At 61.8% G+C, this 18,015-nt stretch overlaps 7 protein-coding genes across 7 annotated transcripts; 5 read left to right on the top strand and 2 right to left on the bottom strand.

Moving 5' to 3' along the window:
* Positions 1 to 188: 188 nt before the first annotated feature.
* RHTO_03878 (short-chain dehydrogenase/reductase SDR family protein) lies at positions 189 to 1,570 on the bottom strand (the record flags this gene model as incomplete). The annotated part of the gene is made up of 6 exons (XM_016417547.1): positions 189 to 272; positions 332 to 589; positions 677 to 707; positions 762 to 992; positions 1,064 to 1,417; positions 1,479 to 1,570. The coding sequence occupies 6 exons, from the start codon at positions 1,568 to 1,570 to the stop codon at positions 189 to 191; spliced, it is 1,050 nt and encodes a 349-aa protein (XP_016271199.1).
* Positions 1,571 to 1,983: 413 nt separating this feature from the next.
* Positions 1,984 to 3,261, top strand: RHTO_03877 (short-chain dehydrogenase/reductase SDR family protein; the record flags this gene model as incomplete). The annotated part of the gene is made up of 4 exons (XM_016417546.1): positions 1,984 to 2,075; positions 2,142 to 3,027; positions 3,083 to 3,118; positions 3,178 to 3,261. The coding sequence occupies 4 exons, from the start codon at positions 1,984 to 1,986 to the stop codon at positions 3,259 to 3,261; spliced, it is 1,098 nt and encodes a 365-aa protein (XP_016271198.1).
* Positions 3,262 to 3,473: 212 nt separating this feature from the next.
* RHTO_03876 (1-phosphatidylinositol-4,5-bisphosphate phosphodiesterase 1) lies at positions 3,474 to 6,991 on the top strand (the record flags this gene model as incomplete). The annotated part of the gene is made up of 12 exons (XM_016417545.1): positions 3,474 to 3,939; positions 3,994 to 4,415; positions 4,471 to 4,638; positions 4,695 to 4,880; positions 4,937 to 5,024; positions 5,085 to 5,389; positions 5,445 to 5,577; positions 5,635 to 6,153; positions 6,206 to 6,351; positions 6,406 to 6,545; positions 6,599 to 6,831; positions 6,891 to 6,991. 12 exons carry the CDS (start codon positions 3,474 to 3,476, stop codon positions 6,989 to 6,991), a joined length of 2,907 nt encoding a protein of 968 aa, XP_016271197.1.
* Positions 6,992 to 7,270: 279 nt separating this feature from the next.
* RHTO_03875 (Gly-Xaa carboxypeptidase) lies at positions 7,271 to 9,391 on the top strand (the record flags this gene model as incomplete). The annotated part of the gene is made up of 8 exons (XM_016417544.1): position 7,271; positions 7,327 to 7,640; positions 7,697 to 7,987; positions 8,049 to 8,650; positions 8,709 to 9,016; positions 9,080 to 9,096; positions 9,156 to 9,241; positions 9,310 to 9,391. Coding segments are annotated over 8 exons (1,701 nt in total).
* Positions 9,392 to 9,730: 339 nt separating this feature from the next.
* RHTO_03874 (Gly-Xaa carboxypeptidase) lies at positions 9,731 to 11,912 on the top strand (the record flags this gene model as incomplete). The annotated part of the gene is made up of 8 exons (XM_016417543.1): position 9,731; positions 9,785 to 10,104; positions 10,165 to 10,455; positions 10,512 to 11,113; positions 11,170 to 11,477; positions 11,560 to 11,576; positions 11,640 to 11,725; positions 11,831 to 11,912. Coding segments are annotated over 8 exons (1,707 nt in total).
* Positions 11,913 to 12,144: 232 nt separating this feature from the next.
* RHTO_03873 (HLH transcription factor) lies at positions 12,145 to 16,056 on the top strand (the record flags this gene model as incomplete). Its single annotated transcript, XM_016417542.1, has 5 exons — positions 12,145 to 13,183; positions 13,245 to 13,430; positions 13,486 to 13,583; positions 13,639 to 14,908; positions 14,966 to 16,056. The coding sequence occupies 5 exons, from the start codon at positions 12,145 to 12,147 to the stop codon at positions 16,054 to 16,056; spliced, it is 3,684 nt and encodes a 1,227-aa protein (XP_016271194.1).
* Positions 16,057 to 16,207: 151 nt separating this feature from the next.
* On the bottom strand, positions 16,208 to 17,716 carry RHTO_03872 (ribonuclease H-like protein; the record flags this gene model as incomplete). Its single annotated transcript, XM_016417541.1, has 5 exons — positions 16,208 to 16,419; positions 16,482 to 16,830; positions 16,887 to 16,942; positions 17,000 to 17,590; positions 17,671 to 17,716. 5 exons carry the CDS (start codon positions 17,714 to 17,716, stop codon positions 16,208 to 16,210), a joined length of 1,254 nt encoding a protein of 417 aa, XP_016271193.1.
* Between the last annotated feature and the right edge of the window lie 299 nt (positions 17,717 to 18,015).

Genomic DNA, 18,015 nt, shown 5'->3' with positions numbered 1-18,015 from the left:
TGTCCTACCCGAAGTCGAGCAGTATCTTCACTTCGTCCAGCCACAGACGCACTCGAATCATCCGCTACGTATCACACACCGCCCTTCAAACTGTATCACTCCTTTGTCACGACTCGTTACATTCGTGCTATGTACATGTCCTGCCTTGCGACGCGCACCTAACAGACAGGAGAGGCGAGCGACAACGCTTAACCCTTGAAAGGCCCGACGTTCTCCTTCCCGACAACCTTCTCCAGAATCGAGAGCGACGTCTTCCAGAAATTGTTGATGAGCTGCGCAGAGATTCGTAAGCGGACGCTGGCGGAGGGACGACGGGGAAGGCGGAACGCACCTCCGGGTCGGTCGCCTCGCTCGTCTCCTTGCCCGGCTCAGCCGGATCCGTATAATAGCTCCCGTTCTCAAACTCCCCGCTCCTCGCTTCGGGCGCCGTCGCAGCCCAAAGCGTCGACAAGGCTCCATCGTCCGGGGCGCGCAGGATCGGCCTCACGAGCCTCTCGACGACTTTGCCGATCGTTTCGCCATATGCGGGCTTGACTTGGTCATTTTGGCCTGTGGCGACGCCGCCTGGGTGTACAGCGTAGGCCAGGACCTTGAGGGCGGCTGGAGGTATTTGTCGACGAGAGCCTGCGGAAGAAGGTCAGCTTTGGCTACGTTGACGGAGGGTGCGACAGCGCACCTTCACAGTCAAGATGTTGCCGAGCTTGGTCCTGCAACGGGACGAATCAGCGCGGAGCACGGCGAAGGAGGACAGCGAGACGTACCTTGCGTAAAGGTTGCTCGGCCCAACATCCTTCTTAAACTCCTCCTCCGTCGCAAACCTACTCCCGCCCCACTTCTCGCTCGGTCCGCCGAACGTGAATCGGTGCATCTCGCTCGCCATCGAGATGAAGCGGACGTCGGCGTCGGGGTTGTTGCGGGAGGTCTTTTCAAGGATGGGAAGGAGCTGCGAGAGGAGGAGGATGTGCGTGAGGCAGTTGATGGTAAGGTGCGAGCTGCAAGGCGAAAAAGGCGAAAGCTAGTCAATTGAAACGGATTCGCAGGAGAAGAATCGAAGACAACGCACTCGTAGCCGTCCTTCGTGAGCTCGAACGCGTTCACACCGAGTCCAGCGATCGCCAGGAACCCGTCAAGCCTGTCCAGTTCTCCCGCAAGCGTCTTCGCAACATCCGCAACCTCTTTCAGATCCGCGCCCTCCATGTGCCTCCATTCGACCTGTCCATCCTTCGTCGCCCCGTTCGCGCTGTTGTCACGCTGAGCTCCGAACCCTTCTTTGTAGTCGTGCGGAGCCTTGTCGAGGTCGCCGGTCTTGATGTACTCGCAAGCGGCGTCGCCCGTCTCCTGCTTCGAACCGAGGAGGATGACACGTCCGCCTCGCTTGAAGAGGGTGCGCGAGACAGAGAGACCGATGCCGTTGGTGCTGTGAGCCGAGAACGAGTGAGCAGATGGTCGAGGGAGTTGGAGGCGCAAGGAAGACGCACCCTCCCGTCAGAACGTAGACCTTGCCGCTCAAGTCGGGCACCTTGGTCTGGTCAAACTTGCTGCGCTGGAAAGAAGCGACGATGTTGCTCATGGTTGATCGTAGCTGGCGTATTTGCTGAGTGCTGAGGAAGAGAGAGACGCGACGTCGACGGGCTCAACGATCGGTATCGGTTGCGGGGTCGGTACAGGCATACGCAAGCGTCGAGCATTGACGTTGGCCGTCGGTGCAGGGGTCTGGCGGGTAGTTGAGAGACAGTACGAATGACTTGCGGCTGACCTTCGCAAGTTGGGGTCGCTGGACGTTCGCTCGTCGTCCTCCTCCTCCCGCCCTGCTGTCTGCCTGTCCTTCGATCTACAAGATCGCTGAATAAGCCTGCTGTGCTCCCAGTTTCACCGATTTCGCTGTCCGCGAGTTGCGGTGACGAAGTTGACGAGGCGGTGCTGGGCGAAGTCGTCGCTTGCTCTCGTTGCTCAACTTCTTCGCTTCCTACCACCCACTACAGCATGTCTCACGTCGTCGGAAAGCTATTCGGATTCCACTTTGCTCAGGCCAACGTCCCGCAACTCGTCGGCAAGCGCTTCATCGTAACCGGCGGGTGTGTCTCGTTTCACCTCGACAAGGGTCAGGGATGTGGATAACCCGTACTGTACACCTGGAACAGCACGAACGGCATCGGCTTGTCCGCCGCTCGCACGCTCTACTCTCACGGCGCAGAAGTTGTGATCCTCGGCTCGCAGGAGGGAACCGCTGATGCGGCTGAGGAGTACATCAAGACAGGTGACTTGAAGCGTGCGCCGAAGGACTACCAGGACGGATTCGCGGGCATCGTCGGAGACTACACGGACAACTCTGCGGACGGAGGAAACCAGAGTGGGGAGGTCTCGTCGCGCGTCGTCGACTTCAAGGACCTCAAGGCCGTCTCCAACGTCGGCAAGGAACTCGCCGAGAAGTACGACAGGCTCGACGGGTTCCTCGGCATCGCCGGACTCGGCGTCAACAAGTTCACCTTGACCGCCGACGGCTACGACGCCCACTTGACCGTCAACTGCCTTTCCCACATCCTCCTCCTCTCCTATCTCCTCCCCAACCTTGAGAAGACGTCACGCGCTCACCCCGACGCCGACGTCCGCATCGTGCTCATGTCCTCCGAACTCCACCGCAACACCTTTGGCGGACCGAGCGAGAACTGGGGCGGCAACAAGTTCCGCGACGCCGGCGAATTTGCCAAGGACGTCGGACCGGCGAACCTGTATGCGCGCTCGAAGGTCGGGCAGACTCTGATCGCCAAAGCCCTCGTCCAGCGCTACCTCCAGCCTCCTTCGAAGATCCTCGCTTACTCGACCCATCCGGGAGCCGTCGCAACGGGCCAGACTCGTCAGTACAACGAGGCGTACGGCGACGCTGTCGGTGGCGCAATCCAGGCTGCAGTCCGGCCGCTCATGCGCGCGCCTGACGAGGGAGCTCTTTCCGTCCTTTGGGCTGCGACGTCGGCTGAGGCGCGCACTGGCGGCTACAAGAACGGAGAATACTTTACCGACCCCGCGCAGGTTCGCTCCTTCCGTTTCCCCGGCTCGAGCGCAGCTGACGTTGTCCGATTCGCAGGAGGGCAAGCCTTCCAGCGAGGCGACCGATCAGGAGGTGCGTCCCGATTCCTCCATGGCCGCTCCTGTCTCTGCTGACTTAATTGCTTCGCGCAGCTCATCGACAACTTCTTCAACACCGGTGTCGAGGTCATCAAGAAGGTGGTCGGCCAGGAGGGCGTCGGCCACTTCTCGGCGTGAGCGGCCGCCTGGATGTAGTTTCACAGCGTACATAGAGCAACTAGCAGTCTCGAGCAGTCCACAAGGAGTTTGCGCGAGAGCCTGTGAGAAGCGGAAGGCGAGGAGGCGAGCGAGGTCCCGAAGGAGAGGTTGATCCTCCACCGCTCGCTACACCGCTGAGATGCTGTCCTGAGGGCTCGGACGCTACTACTGGACCCTGAAAAACTGGCGAGATGGACCCTGAACACCCATCGAACCCTCCTCTTTCCTACCCATCCTCCCCTCCTCTCCCGACTGATGAAGGTACAGGTGGAGCGATGAGGGCTCAGGCGGGCGCAGCGCCGCTTCAGGCAGCGCTGTTACAGCCCAAAAGTCCCAACAGTGTGGCTGTCCTGCCTCCAACGGGTCCCGCCGACTCACAAACACCCGTTGTGCCGACACCGCCTCCTCCTATCACCCCTCGCTCGTCCTTCTCCCGCCAATTCGCAACTTTTGAGATCCCCGCCCAGCTCGTCAGGCCCGGTATGGAGATGCTGAAGGTCTCGGCGAAGAGTGCGCGGCGGGTCAAGCCGAGACGGGTTTGGCTTGAGTTGGCGAGCGAGACGCCGGAGGATGGAGAGATGGGACTTGAGGTCGGGATCGGGGTTGTTGGCGGTCAGGATGTGCGGTTGTGCTGGGAGAAGAATGGGGCGGGTCTCGGTACGCATGCTCGTCCTGCGTTTCGTCTCGCTCTGCTCACTCCTTGTCCTACAGGTTTCGCTCGGACGCCCACATACGCTTCCGTCCCGCTCTCCCGTGTCCGCGACCTCCGTTTTGCAGCAGCTGGCTCGCCGTACCGCACGTCCCTTCACCTCCCACCTTCGGTCGAGCCTCGCTGGGCAACCATCATCTATGCAGCTCCAGCCTCGTCCCGCTTCCTCGGCTCAGTCACGGGCGGTCCGACCTACAAACTAGCACACTTCATTGCCTTGTCGCCGCACGACCTCGACATCTTGCAGAAGACGCTCGAGGGATTCAAGGAGGGTCGACTGGCGAAGGGCATCTCGCATGAGGAGGGTGAGGCTGAGCAGGCTACGGACGAGCAGGACCGCGTGGTGCGCGAGACGGAAGTGCACCAGCTTTGTGCGCGTCTCGGGATGGGAATGAGCAGCTCAGAGATCAGCGAGGCGTTTCGAGTACGTCTCCGCTTACTTTCTCCAGACTGGCCGAAGACTGACCCAAGGTCGTCAGACGTCCGCCAGCCCGAACGACTTTCTCGACTTCAAGGCCTTCCAGACATTCGTCAAGCTCTTGAAACGACGCGCGGACATCGAGGAGGTCTTCTTGCAGCAGGTGCCGCAGGGACAGGACGGCCTGGACGAGAAGGCTTGGTCGACCTTCCTGCGTGACGTCCAAGGGGTGAGTCTCCCCGCACCTGTTGCTTAGTCTCGTCACTCACGCACGGCGTTCCGCAGGTCAAGCTGGACGACCTCGCCATCTCGCGGGGCTTCCTCAGGTACGCCGACGCCGCGACGAAGACCGTCACGCTCGACGGCTTCGTCTCCTTCCTCATGTCGTCCGACAACGCTGCTATCAAGGACGAGTCAAGGCAGGACATGACGCGACCTCTGCCCGAATACTTCATCAGTTCGAGCCATAACGTGCGTGCGCTCGATACGTCGCTCTGTTTCCTTAGCTGATACGGAATTGCTCGCAGACCTACCTGATCGGCAGCCAATTCCAAGGTCAGAGTACGGTCGAAGGGTATATTCGTGCGCTGCAGCAGGGCTGCCGGAGCGTCGAGCGTACGTCCCGCCGACGAGCGCCCCTCTGCAGAACCTGACCTGACATATTTCATCCCGCAGTCGACGTTTGGGACGGAGACGACGGCGAGCCAGCCGTCACGCACGGCCACACGCTCACGACGAAGATCCCGGTTCGCAACGTTCTCCAAGCGATAGCTCAATACGCCTTCCTCGCCTCGCCCTATCCCGTCATTCTCTCCGTCGAGGTGCACTGCGAGCTTGACCAGCAGGATAAGCTCGCGGCGATCCTGAACGAGACACTCGGCGACAAGCTCGTCAGTCGGCGGCTTGACGAGATGGAGGCGGACAAGGACATCGAACGGTTGCCGAGTCCCGCAGATCTCAAGGGAAAGTTTCTGCTCAAGGTGAGTCGAGGTCCTGGAGCATTCGGCCCATCCAAGCTTACCTTCCGCTTCGCAGGCGAAGAACAAGTTCATCACGACTTCCAATGACAACGGGTTCCCCGTCAAGCTCGTCCCGAGCGGCGACGACTCGTCTTCCAGCGAGCAGTCCTCGCAGTCGAGCTCTGATGGCGACTTCAAGAACAGCAAGTGTGCGCCGACGCTCCCGATTCTCTCTCTGCTTCGCCAGCTAATGATTCACTCCCCAGTCTACCGAGCTATCCGCCAGTTCCGCAGCAGCGACAGCGGCGCCACTCGGCCCTCCATCCTCCGCTCCCACAGCTCTCGTTCGTCATTCGGCGCGACACCAGTTCCGAGGGCCGCTTCACCCGGTGTCTCTCCGTCGCGCATCACGGAGAACGAGCTCTCGGTCTCACCGCCGGCCATGGGAGCGCCGCTGCTGTCGCCGCCAGCCTTGCCAACGAACCCGAAGGACATGGCCATGTCGCAGGCTCTCGCCAATCTCCTCGTGTACACGATCGGCGTCAAAGCGCGAGGCTTCAACAAGAAGGAGAAATACGCCGCGACGCACGTCATCTCGCTCGGCGAGAGCCGACTCACCAAGATGTTGCGAGACGAGGCGGCTCGACAGGACTTTGTGGCCCACAACCGAGGACACCTTACTCGAGCATATCCTCGAGGGAGCCGTCTGACAAGCAGCAACTTTGCACCGCACCACATGTGGGCGGCCGGCGTCCAGCTCGTCGCGCTCAACTGGCAGACTTTCGGTGCGTCCGCCGCTTCTCGCTTCGCCTACTGCCGCTGACTCACCTAGCGCAGATGTCGGCATGGAGCTCAACCTCGCCATGTTCGCTCGTGCCGGCCGTTGCGGCTACGTGCTCAAGCCAGACTTCCTGCGCAAGAAGGGCGAGGAGAAGGACAAGATCGCCGCGCTCCGCTCTGAGAAGTATCGCCTGGAGGTCGAGGTGAGCCTTCCTATGCTCATGGAAAGTCTTCCCGCTGACGCGCATCGTCGACAGGTTATCTCGGCGCAGCAGCTCCCTCGTCCTCGCGGATCGGGCACCGACGTGGAGCCGATGAACCTCGACCCGTTCGTCGAAGTCAGCCTCTTCGTCCCCGGGGTCGCCACGCCTCAGAAGCGTCGCACACCTGTCGTCCTGTGCGTTTGGACCTGATCTCTCCCCTGACACTCGCTGACTCGCCAATACTCAGCGGCAACGCCTTCAACCCGACTTTCCGCTCGCACTCATCCTCGACCGGGACGACGGCATCCGCATCCCGCTTCTCTTTCACCTTCTCGTCGCATCCCTCCCCCGGCATGCTCGACCTCGTCTTCGTCCGCTTCGAGGTGCTCAATGCCAAGGGAAATCCCAAGGCGGCGATGGAGGAGGGGAAGGGAGATGCTGTCGGCGCCTACACCATCGGCGTCGGCGCGCTCATGCCTGGTGCGTATGCGACCCGTCGATGCGCCGGCTTGGCGCCTACTCACCGTTTGACCCGGCAGGCTACCGCCATCTCCCCCTCTACGACTCAATGGGCGACCAGCACCTCTACTCGACCCTCTTCATCCGCTCGAAGGTCGTCCGTACCGGCCAGTCCGGCTAGACGCAGCGTAGGTCAACGGCCTCCTCCGCCTTCCGGCGCCCTCTTTTCGATACCCCTCATCTTTCGCACAGCACATATACCTCCGTATCGTCTATATCCTTCTTGTCCATCTATCAGCACTTCCAGCAGCAACATGTTCGCGTTCGTCCGTTCGTCGTTCTGCGCGGACAAGGTTTTGCGGAGTTCTGCGGATCGCCGGCTCCTCATGGGAATCCTGCTTGGCTACCCGAAGCGGTCCGCTGACCTCTTCTATCCTTCGAGCGCTCGCCCAGCTTGACGAGTGAGTGCTTCCGCCGATCTAGACGGTGCGATAGCTGACCGTTCCCTTCGAGCAGTGCCGAAGCCATCTTCTTCGCCGGGCCCCACCAAGGCGCCGAAGAACTCGACTGCCGAGGCCTCCGCCTTTCCGCTTCGTTACGCTGTGCTTGCTGTTCTGCTACCCGTCGCGCTCTGGCTGTACTATCCCTCCTCATCTGCGCCGACTCCGCTGCCGACCACGCCTGTCGCGCAGCCCGCCGCCGTTATCCCGGAAGCAGCTCGCTGTCCTGCACAGGTCAACCCGCTGAACGTGGGCGCAGACTGGCATCCTGAAGATGACGCGGCGTACGAGCAGCAAGCGGTGGAGCGGCTGCGAGATGCGGTGCGATTCGTGCGTTCCATTCCTCCGTTTCCTCCGTTTCCTCCCTGACTCTCTCGCGATCACAGCGCACCGAGGCGTTTGACGACATGGGCGGTCCAGAAGACCCGCGCTTTGAGATCTTCCTCGAGCTGCACTCGCTCCTCGAAGCGTCGTACCCGCGCGTCTTTGCCTCTCTCCAGGTCGAAAAGGTTCGCCGGCACGGCCTCCTCATCACCTGGCAAGGCTCCGACCCGAGCTTGAAGCCGGTCGTGCTCATGGCGCATCAAGACGTCGTGCCTGTCGACGCTGTGACGGCGAGCAGGTGGACGCACCCGCCTTTCTCCGCTCACCTCGACGAGCACGGATGGATCTGGGGCGTGCGTGGCTCTATTGGCCTATATTGCGCAGTTTAGCGAGCTGACGATTCCGCCTCACCAGCGGGGCACGACCGACTGCAAGAACACGCTCCTCGGCGCGCTCTCCGCTTTCGAGAAGCTCCTCGAGGACGGCCACAAGCCTACACGAACCCTGATCATCTCCTCCGGCGCCGACGAAGAGATTGGCGGGACACGCTCGGCGAAATATATCGCTGAACGACTCGAAGAGCGATACGGCCGCGATGGAGTCGCCTTCATCCTTGACGAAGGCATCTCGGCCATCGACCAAGCCTACGGCCTGACTCTCGCTCGGCTCGGCATCGCGGAGAAGGGCGCTGTCTCCATCAAGCTCGACGTCTTGACGCCAGGAGGGCACAGCAGCGTCCCGCTCGGCCCTCATACCAGCATAGGCATCCTCGCCAAGCTCGTGACGACGCTCGAGGAGAACCCCGAGCCGCCCATCATGCGCGAGGGCAGTCCGCTCTTGACGGAGCTGCAGTGCGCAGCCGACTACGGACAACTACCGCCGGCTTTGAAGGCGAGCGTGCGGGACCCGAGTCGCTGGGAAGCTTTGAGCAGGCAGATGTCGGCAAAGGACAACATCATTCGCGCTTTCATCGGCACGACGCAGGCTGTCGACCTCATTCACGGAGGTGTCAAGATGTGCGTGCGGCTCGTGCTGTTGCGGGTCGGAACCTGCTGACTTCGCTGGACTCTGCAGTAACGCCCTACCCGAGTTTGCGACCGCTTCCGCCAACTACCGCATCAACTTCCTCTCCTCCGTCAACGCGACCCTTGAGCGGCTTATCACCGTCCTCCGACCAACCGTCGACTCGTTCAACTTGACCTTCGACGTCCTCGGCTCACATGCCAACATCGACAACAACGTCGTCCGCTTCAACGTCTTGCCAACTACTGCGCATGAGCCGGCGCCGCTGACCCCTGCAACGGGTCCGGCGTGGAAGCTGATGGCCGGTACAACGAGGCACATCTGGGAGGGCGCGGTCGTTACGCCGAGCGGCATGATCGGTGCGTCTTCCCGCCTCGTCTGCCACGTTGAGCGATGCTGACTAACCGCCTCCCCTCGCACAGGCGGCACCGACACGAAGGTAGCTTCCGTATTGTCCTGCCGTTGCTGAAGGCGAACTCATGTCCTTCGCTCGCGCAGCATTGCTGGAACCTCACGCGCAACATCTTCCGCTTCGTGCCGTGCTCGCTCTCGCTGGCGCTGAACTTGCACACGGTCGATGAGCGGTGCGCTTTCCTCTTCTCCGCTTCGACCTTGCTCCGCTATCGCTGACCCAGCTTGTTCCCCGCTGCAGTCTCCACGTCGACGCTCATATGAGCACGATACGGTTCTACTACAAGCTCATCCAGAATCTGGAGGGTTGGGAGGCGCCGTGAGCGGAAACCGCTGTAAGGAAGGTGCGAGCTGTAGCGGAGCAAGACGGTCTGTTGGGTTCAGTCTTCTAGAGCGGAGTACCAGATGCCGGCACTACTGTACGTATTACTTCATATCGGCGCGTGACGCTGGCCACGGTTGCAGCTTGCGAAGGACCGCATCCAAGCGAGAAATCCGCTTTCACTGAATTCTCTCGCACTCGGAAGCTCCGGCTGGTCTTCGTAGGGATTTTGCTTTGGTCAAGGAACCCCATTCTTGTCATCCTGAGGCCGGCCGACGAGTTCTGGCAACCGTCGGCAAGTGCGGCAGCCCCTCTTCCTCGTCCACGACCCAGAAAGACGAGTGCGTGCCCGGCGAGATTCTGCAGAGCCTCGAACTGACCATAAGAGGCGCAGTGGGCAAGGAAGAGTCGCTCCCGCTGACGGCACCCGCCCCCTCGTCGCTCGAGACGACTCGCACCTCGTCCACCCTCTCCCGCCGCGTCGCTGCGCTCGCCCTGCTGCTTCCCGTAGCCTTCTGGATATCGTCTCCCACCGACGCTCTCGCCGCGTTCCCTGTCGGCCATCCCTGCCGCCATGAACTCGCTCGTCTCGCCAAGGGCGCTTCTTGCCCCACACAGGTGGACCCGCTGAATGTCGGCCCCGACTGGCTGCCAGAGCAGGACGACGAGTACAAGAAGCTTGCGACGGAGCGCCTGCAAGGGGCGGTCCGCATCGTGCGTCACCTCGCTGGTCTCGCTTCTCTTCGACACTCACGCATCCTTCACTCTCTCCAGCGCACCGAGTCCTTCGACGACATGGCCGGTCCCGAAGACCCTCGCTTCGAACCATTCGGCAATTTGCACACCTACCTCGAATCGACCTTCCCGCGGGTCTACTCGACTGTGCAGGTCGAGAAGGTGCAGAAGTACGGTTTGCTCCTCACGTGGAAGGGCAAGGACGAGGGCTTGAAGCCGGTTGTGTTGATGGCACATCAAGATACGGTGCCGGTCCCGGCGGTGACGGAGGATAGGTGGACGTACCCGCCCTTCGACGCTCACCTCGATGAGAAAGGCTGGATCTGGGGCGTGAGTCGTCGCTCTCCGCTTCATCGAGGCACACTCGCTTACGATCAAGGATACAGCGCGGCACGGCCGACTGCAAGAACACGCTGATCGGCATCTTTGGCGCGCTCGACAAGCTCATCGAGGAAGGGCACGAGCCGACTCGCACGGTCATACTCTCGTCCGGCTTTGACGAAGAGATTGGTGGCTCCCGCTCCGCCAAATATCTCGCCTCGACTCTCGAAGAGCGTTACGGGAAGGACGGGATCGCCTGGGTACTCGACGAGGGATTCACGGGCGTCGACGAAGCCTACGGCCGGACGTTCGCGCGCTTCGGGACCGCCGAAAAGGGCGCAGTCTCGATCAAACTGGACGTCTTGACCCCCGGAGGACACGCGAGCGTTCCCCGTCGTGGTCACACCGGAATCGGGATCCTGGCGAAACTCGTCTCGGTTTTGGAGGAACACCCGGATGTGCCGCGATTGAGGGAGAGGAACCCGTTGTTAGGCGAGCTGATGTGTGCTGCGGAGTATGGCGAGGTCGATAAGAAGTGGAGGGGGCGCGTCAAGGACCCGAAGCAGTGGAAGAAGCTAGGGAGGGAGATGGCGGAGGAGGACGACATCAAGCGGGCGTATTTGAGCACGACTCAGGCTACGGACCTCATCCATGGCGGCGTCAAGATGTATGTCCAGCTACTGGTTCCCTCCAAGTCGACGAGCTGACGTTCTGTCGCCGCAGCAACGCCTTGCCCGAGTACGCCTCGGCCTCGATCAACTACCGCATCGACTTCCTCTCCTCCGTCAACGCGACTCTCTCTCGCCTCTCTTCCATCCTTGCACCGACAGTCAAGCGGTTCAACCTCACCTTCGACGCCTACGGCTCGCACTCGGACGTTGAGAACGATGTCGTCCGGCTGCAGGTGATTGAGGGGAGTGAGATTGAGCCGGCGCCGATTACGCCGACGGAGGGCAAGGCCTGGGAGCTGATGGCTGGTACGACGAGGCATGTCTGGAAGGACGCGATTGTCGGACCGAGCGGGATGGTTGGTGAGTTTGGCGGTTCACCGGCTCCCGGTGGTCAAGAAACGCTGTTGCTGACCATCGTCGAGATGCCGTTCCTCGCCTGCAGCCAACACCGACACGAAGGTACGGGCGAAGCGCTCCCGCGGCATCCGTAATCTCGCGCTGACTCCCCATTCGCCCCTGCAGTACTCGTGGCCTTTGACGCGCAACATCTACCGCTTCGTTCCAGCCTCACTCAAGCTCATTAAGGACTTCCACACGGTCGACGAGCGGTAAGTTAGCAGTCGCTCGCTTCCAAGCCCGGAACCTCGCTCCTCGCCGCTGTGTTCTGGCGCTCTTCGATCCAGAAGCGATACTGACTCGCCTCTCTCCACCAGCATCCACATCGACGCGCACCTGAACGGCATCCGGTTCTTCTACAAGCTGCTCCGCAACACGGAGGGCTGGGAGGCGCCTTGAGGAGCCCCTTCGCCCAGTCCCGCCACAGTAACACATAACTCGATGCAAATACAAGCGGTACATACAGTTCCAAGGGGTCTTCGTCGCTTTTACGACTGCACGGAAATGGCGAGACACGGCAAGATGGGGCGATGCGCGACATCGTTCGACGCCGGCTTCCGGAGAGTTGCTGTTCGCCTGCTCGCTCTCTTCGCTGGTTATCGCTCGTTTGTGTCCGATAGCAACTGCTACAATGGCAGACAGCTCGTACGGCACAGACGGCGGGCTGCCCGCAGACTGGCTCGCAGCCGCCGACGACTCGTTCACCGACCAGTCGTTCGACCCCTCGCTCGACGACTTTCTCGCACAGGACTCGATGGGACATGCACACGGGACTGACATCGGACTGCAGGGTGGGATGGGTGGAGCTGGAGTCGACCTGGGCTTCGACGGAGGGTCGCTGGCAGCGTTCGAGGGAGCGGCTGGCTCGAGCGGGACATCGTCGTACGGGCGCTCAGACGCAGGCAGCTCGCCCTACAACGTCTCCAACTACAGTTTCTCGAGCGCTGTCACGGGCAACACGAGCGCAGGACAGGACGTCGACGCCGTGTTTGGCCACTCGCCGCCGTTCTCGTTCGGAGCGGACTTGTCGAACCTCGCGTGCGACTTTGACACGAGCGCATTGCAGTCGCTCTTTGGCGAGCCAGTGACGCAGCAGGGCGGTGCGCAGACAGGCGCATCCTTCTTGTCGCCGTCGTCGGCCTTCTCCCCTCCCTCGTACTCGATCCCGACCGTCTCGCTCTCGCAACCAGGCGACGCACCCGTATACGCACTCGATCACGCCCAGCTCGCATTCGAGTCAGCCGGGTCCTCCCCTTCCCAGCAGCGCATCTCGGTCGACTTCGGCTCGCCCTCATCCTTGCCCTCCTCCTCCTCGCCTCCCTCGCTCTACCCCTCTCTCACAGCAATCAAACAACAAGTTCAACAAGCTCAGCGACCGCTCTCCTCCCTAGCAGCAACAGCAGGCGTCTCCGTCCCTCCCATCCAACCTACCGCCGCTCCTCGCGCAGGAACCTTGTTCTCCCTCCAACAAGACCCTGCGACACTCGCTGTACTCGCACAACATGCGCAGGGACGGACGATCGTCAATCGCCAGCAGCAGCGTGTCCCTGTCTCTGCTTCGCTGCCTGTCCCGCCTCAGGCGGTGCAGGTGCAGCAGAAGCCCACTCGCAGTGCCAGTCCAATGGACGTGATCGTCAACGCAGGGTTGCAGAACAACGTCCACCAAGCTCGTGCGTATCATCCCTCGCCTCTTCACCAACGTCTCGCTAATTTGTCGGTTTCACCGCGCAGCCCCGCTCCAACTCCTCAGCCACATCTCCTTCGACCGCCCCGCCGCCTCTTCGCGTTCTACCGCTGCTGGGAAGGGAGGCCGACGAGGAGCGAATGCGCAGGAGCAGCAGGACGAGGGGGAGGAGAAAGGCGGGAAGGGAGGGCCGGCGGGGAAGAAGGGTGGGAAGAAGTCTGAGAGGGGGCACAGTGCGTCCCTTTGCGCTTTTCGTGAAGAGTGTGTGCTGACTCAGGGGCGGAGTAGACGCGGTCGAGCAGAAGTACCGCAACAGCATCAATAATGCGCTTGCGACTCTTCGCGATACGATCCCCGCCTTGCGCCACCTCAAGCCTCTGCCCTCCGTGCGCCCTCTAGTCGTACGGTGCATGCGCGATACTGACCCACTTCCGCCCGCAGATGCCCACCTCCCGTCGCCGCGCCTCGCAATTCACGCTCGCCTCCGCCGCCGTCCCCGAGACCCCCGAAGGCCTAATCGACGGCGTGCCCGCAGCCAAGACCCTCTCGAAGGGTATTATCCTCACCAAAGCGATCGAATACATCGACTTTCTCCGCTCGACGCGGGACGGGTTGAACGACGATATTGAGCTTTTGAAGGAGATGGTGAGGAGTATGGTTGGAGGTGGGGAGGGGCTGGTGGAGGAGTGGGAGAGGAGGAGGGCGGAGAATGAGAAGGTCCGTGAGGAGGCGAGGAGGAGGCAGCGCGAAGAGGATGAAGAGGCGGAGGAGGGGACGGGCGAGGAGGAGGAAGAGGAAGAGGAGGTTGTTGCGCCGCCTGCGAAGGGTAGGAAAGCGGCTACGGCGACGTCGACCGCCGGCACGAAGCGCGGCCGGAAAGCGGATGGACCAGCTGCGTCGAAGAAGGCCAAGTCGTCTGCCTCGTCGGGCCTCGCGCCGCCTTTGACGTCCGAGTACAGCCGCGTCCAGGCGCTCAACGCGGCGCACATCGAGTCGCTTGCTCAGCAACAGCAGAGTGGTCTGACTGGCCGGCACACCTTCCCGCCTTCGCCCGTCTCGTCAGGCGACGAACTCGCCGTCTCGCCCGCCGCACTGCAGAACGGTCAGTCAGGCAACGGCGGACGCGTCCTCCTCGCCTCGTTCATGGGCGCGAGCTTCGCCGGCGGGATCGGGTACGACCTTGCGACGACTGCCGCAGTCGCCGAGGAGACGGTCGGCGCCTGGGCGGGCGGACTTGTTCGACGCGGCGTCCCGACCGACCCGTCTGCGCCGGCTTCCGCCATTGACCACGTTCACCCGTCCCTCCTCAGCGGTCTCGCCACCCTCGGGGCCGCGTCGATCCTCGTCGCTCTCGCCTATCTGCTCTACCCGCTCTTCTTCACTTCCTCTTCTCAGCCCGCATTGCCGCCCCGCACGCGTCGTCGAGCACAAGCGGTAGCCGCCCTGTCGGCGCTGAGCTCAGCAGCAACGTCATTGTCCACCCCTCTTACCGCCGGCGCAGCACGCAAGTCCGCCCTCGACGCTCGTCGAGAACTGCTCCGCTTCGTCGGTGCACCACGAGCGGTCGCCTTGCCGTTCTCGATTGCGAAGGAGGCTGTCGTGTGGGCGATCAGGAGGGCGACGGGTTTGACTTGGGGAAGGGATGATGGGCATGAGGATGTCGAGGAGGCTGTTGCTTGGGTACGGATTGCGGAGATCGAGGCGAGCGTCGGTACGTTCACTCATATACTCACCGTTCTGTCATGTGCTAACGCTTTCTTCGGGGCAGGCGGCCGACTACCTTACCTCGCGCGCTGCTACACCTTCCTCCGCCTGTCCAACCTCTCCCGCTCTCCGTCTTGGCCTTCCGTCACACCCACAACCTCTCGCGCCGCCATCGATGGCCTGATCGCGATCCACCTTCTCGCACTTGGTCACGTCGGCGGCGCGAAGAAGACCTGGTCGCGCATGCTCGACAGGCAGAAGAAGCGCGAGTCGACTGGCAGCTCCTTTATCGACGTCGCGCTCAATCACGACTTCGAGACTGTTCAGCTGCTCTTGTCGCCGGCGACTCGGGCGGCCAAGGACGATGCGGATTTGGCCGAGCCGAGCAACACGGTGCCGCTTCTCGCCCTCGCCGAGGCGACTTGCCAGGACGCCCTTGAGGAGGTCTGGCGGCAGGTCCTCGTCGTCGTCGGCGATTCGACGACTTCCGCGCCGAGTTTGACAGCAGCCGCAGCCGTCATCGAGCTCGAAGACACGCTCGACGTGATCTACCGCACCACCGTTGACGGCTCGGAGGTACACGCCTTGGCGAGCATGGCCAAGGTCTTCCTCGCCTGCTACCGCGCCGGCTTGTCCGCGAAGGCAGGCGTCGACCTCTCGCAAGCACGGGAGCTCCTCGCCCGCCTCGCGCTCGAGACGAAGCGCGAAGGACCGTTCGCTCGACTTGCCTGCACATCGCCTTTCTTCCAGCTCCTCGCGCCAGCCGTCTCGAACGGCATCGACTTGTCCACCTTCTTGCCCAAGTCGCCTCCGACCGAGCCTACTTCCGATGTCGACCTCCTCGCGACCATCGTCCTCTCTTGGCTCCTCGTGCGCCGCCAAGCCGCCTCGTCGTCGAAGGCCCAGCCGGACGCCGCTTTGCACGCACGAGCACTCACCATCCGCCGCCTGCTTGGCCACGACTCGCTGAAGGCCCAGCTCACGCCCGACGACGATTCGAGCGACGACGAAGATGCGCTCGACGAGCAGGCCGTTCTCCAGGATGCCAAGGATTCGCTCGTCGACGCTTTGACGACGGTCGCGAGGAAGGCCGCTGGTCTCAAGACCGCGCAGGATGAGGATTCGGGCGTTGAGCTGGAGGCGGAGCTGGTTTAGACCGCTTTGTAGAACTATCTATTTCTCTCTGTCCATGTCGTCTGTATCGATGAGTAACGGATCATAATGCGATTGCGATGGGTTGCGAGTGCGAGGGAAAAAGCTAGGAAAACGACAACAAGGGTGAACGAACGAACAACGTGACCGGAATCTAACGCGACGGCTCAATAGTCTTGCGCAGTTGCCGAAGCTCTGCGATCTCGAGCATGCGCGCTCCTTGCGCCTTGAGCGCCTTCATCTCGTCCTTCGCCTTGCGCGCCAATAGTCGGTGGCGCATGCGGTTGTCGAGGGTTGCGACGAGTTTGGACGATGCGCTGGGCATAGCGGAGCGGTCCATGAGCTTCTCGAAGAGCTCGAGGGTATCTGTAGACGCGCATCGAACGTCAACGGAGCAGGTGAGGGAACAGGAGAGAGGGTAAACGCACAATGCGCATCGTTTCCGGCGTTGTGCAGCGCCTTCGGCTTGATCTCGACCTGCTCGCACGCCTGCAGCAATCCAACCTGACACTTCCTCGCCATCCAACCCGCAAACAGCGTCTGCGTATCAACAACCCAACACTTTCCCTCCTCGCTCCCGGAACCCAACTTGCGCAAGTCGTACGCAAAGTCGTTCTGGACGTCAAAGCCGAGCTGGTGCAGCGCTTTGAGGTCCATGTTCGGGTCGTGAAAGATGAGGTAGAGGGTTTTGCTGGTGGCGTAGTTGGCGAGCATGCCTTGGAGGAGGGTGGCAATTTTCCGCTGGTCGTAGACAAGAGAGCGGCCGAATTGGAAGAGCTGCGGGAGGAGCGCATGAGTGAACGGAGCTCGCGAAAGGTCAGCATGAGACGTACGTGTCGCCTATCCGAAACGTATTTGCTGTTCTTGCGGTGCATGTTGTCGCGGACGACTGGAACGGGAGGGTCAGCTACGGTTCAGCGGGGAGAGAGAGACTTCCACAACTCACGGATGTTCTGGTCCTCCCTATGCGGGTGGATCTCGCCCGTCTCCTCGTCCTTCTGGAAGTCGAGAACCGTCCAGCCAAACTCCAGAAGAACATCGTAATCCCGCTCCCAGAACTCGACATCGAGCGCAACGAACGCCGCATCGCCCGTTCTCGCTGCATGCTCGAACGCAGAGCGCAAAGACTCGAGGTGCATCCGTGCAAGGGCGACAGATTTGGCGTCTGCGATTGCGCGGGCGTCCGGATCTTGCAGCTTTGGCGGTACGGGAAAGTCCGGAGGGTAGACTGGATCGGGTACGTCGAAGAAATCGGAAGGTTCGGGCGTGGGTTCGAGGGAGGTAGGCGGAGTTGCGGTGGGTGTGGAGGAGGCGGAGGTGGAAGGAGTCGGTGTGAGGGAGTCGGCAAGTCGTGCAGACAGGTGGGTGGCGAATGATTCGCTCAATCGGCCATGCTTCTCCTTTGGCCTTCGCTCCCGCTTGCGCGGAGCCTGCGATGCCGCTTCCCCTCCTCGAGACTTGTCCTCGCGGAAGTCGAGACGGCGGACTTTGGCTGGCGGATCGGCGTTCATCTTGGCCACAACCCCTTGCTCGTCGACTGCGAGGCAGGAAATCCCACGATCAGCTACATTCGGACGACCTCCCATCTCGCGTGCAGAGGCGGAAGCGGCGACTCACTCTCGTAGAACTTGCCGACGAGCTCGTCAGGCAACTTGAACCGCATGAGGTGCTGTTTCCTCCGTTTCCTGCCGTGGTACGAGCGCACGAACGTGAGCGCTGCCTGAGTCGGCGACGGAGTCGACAGGATGGGTCGGAGCGCTGGCCAGAGCCACGCCGACCGCGCAAAGGGCGAGAGCGGCAGTGTGAGAGGTGCTGGAGCGTGTGTGCTGCCTCGTCCAGCACACCAAACCGAGCAACAGCAGACACCAAGAGCGGATGTCGAGTGAACCGTCTCCGCCAACTTGCGCTGAGCTCGATGAAGGTGTCTCGCAATTGCCGCAGGAATCGCTTCAAGCTGGACAG

Source organism: Rhodotorula toruloides (genome assembly GCF_000320785.1).
Source record: "Rhodotorula toruloides NP11 unplaced genomic scaffold Scaffold23, whole genome shotgun sequence".
Lineage (NCBI taxonomy): Eukaryota > Fungi > Basidiomycota > Microbotryomycetes > Sporidiobolales > Sporidiobolaceae > Rhodotorula > Rhodotorula toruloides.
Note: the sequence above shows the minus strand (reverse complement) of the source record. Positions and strands in the feature narration are given on the sequence as shown.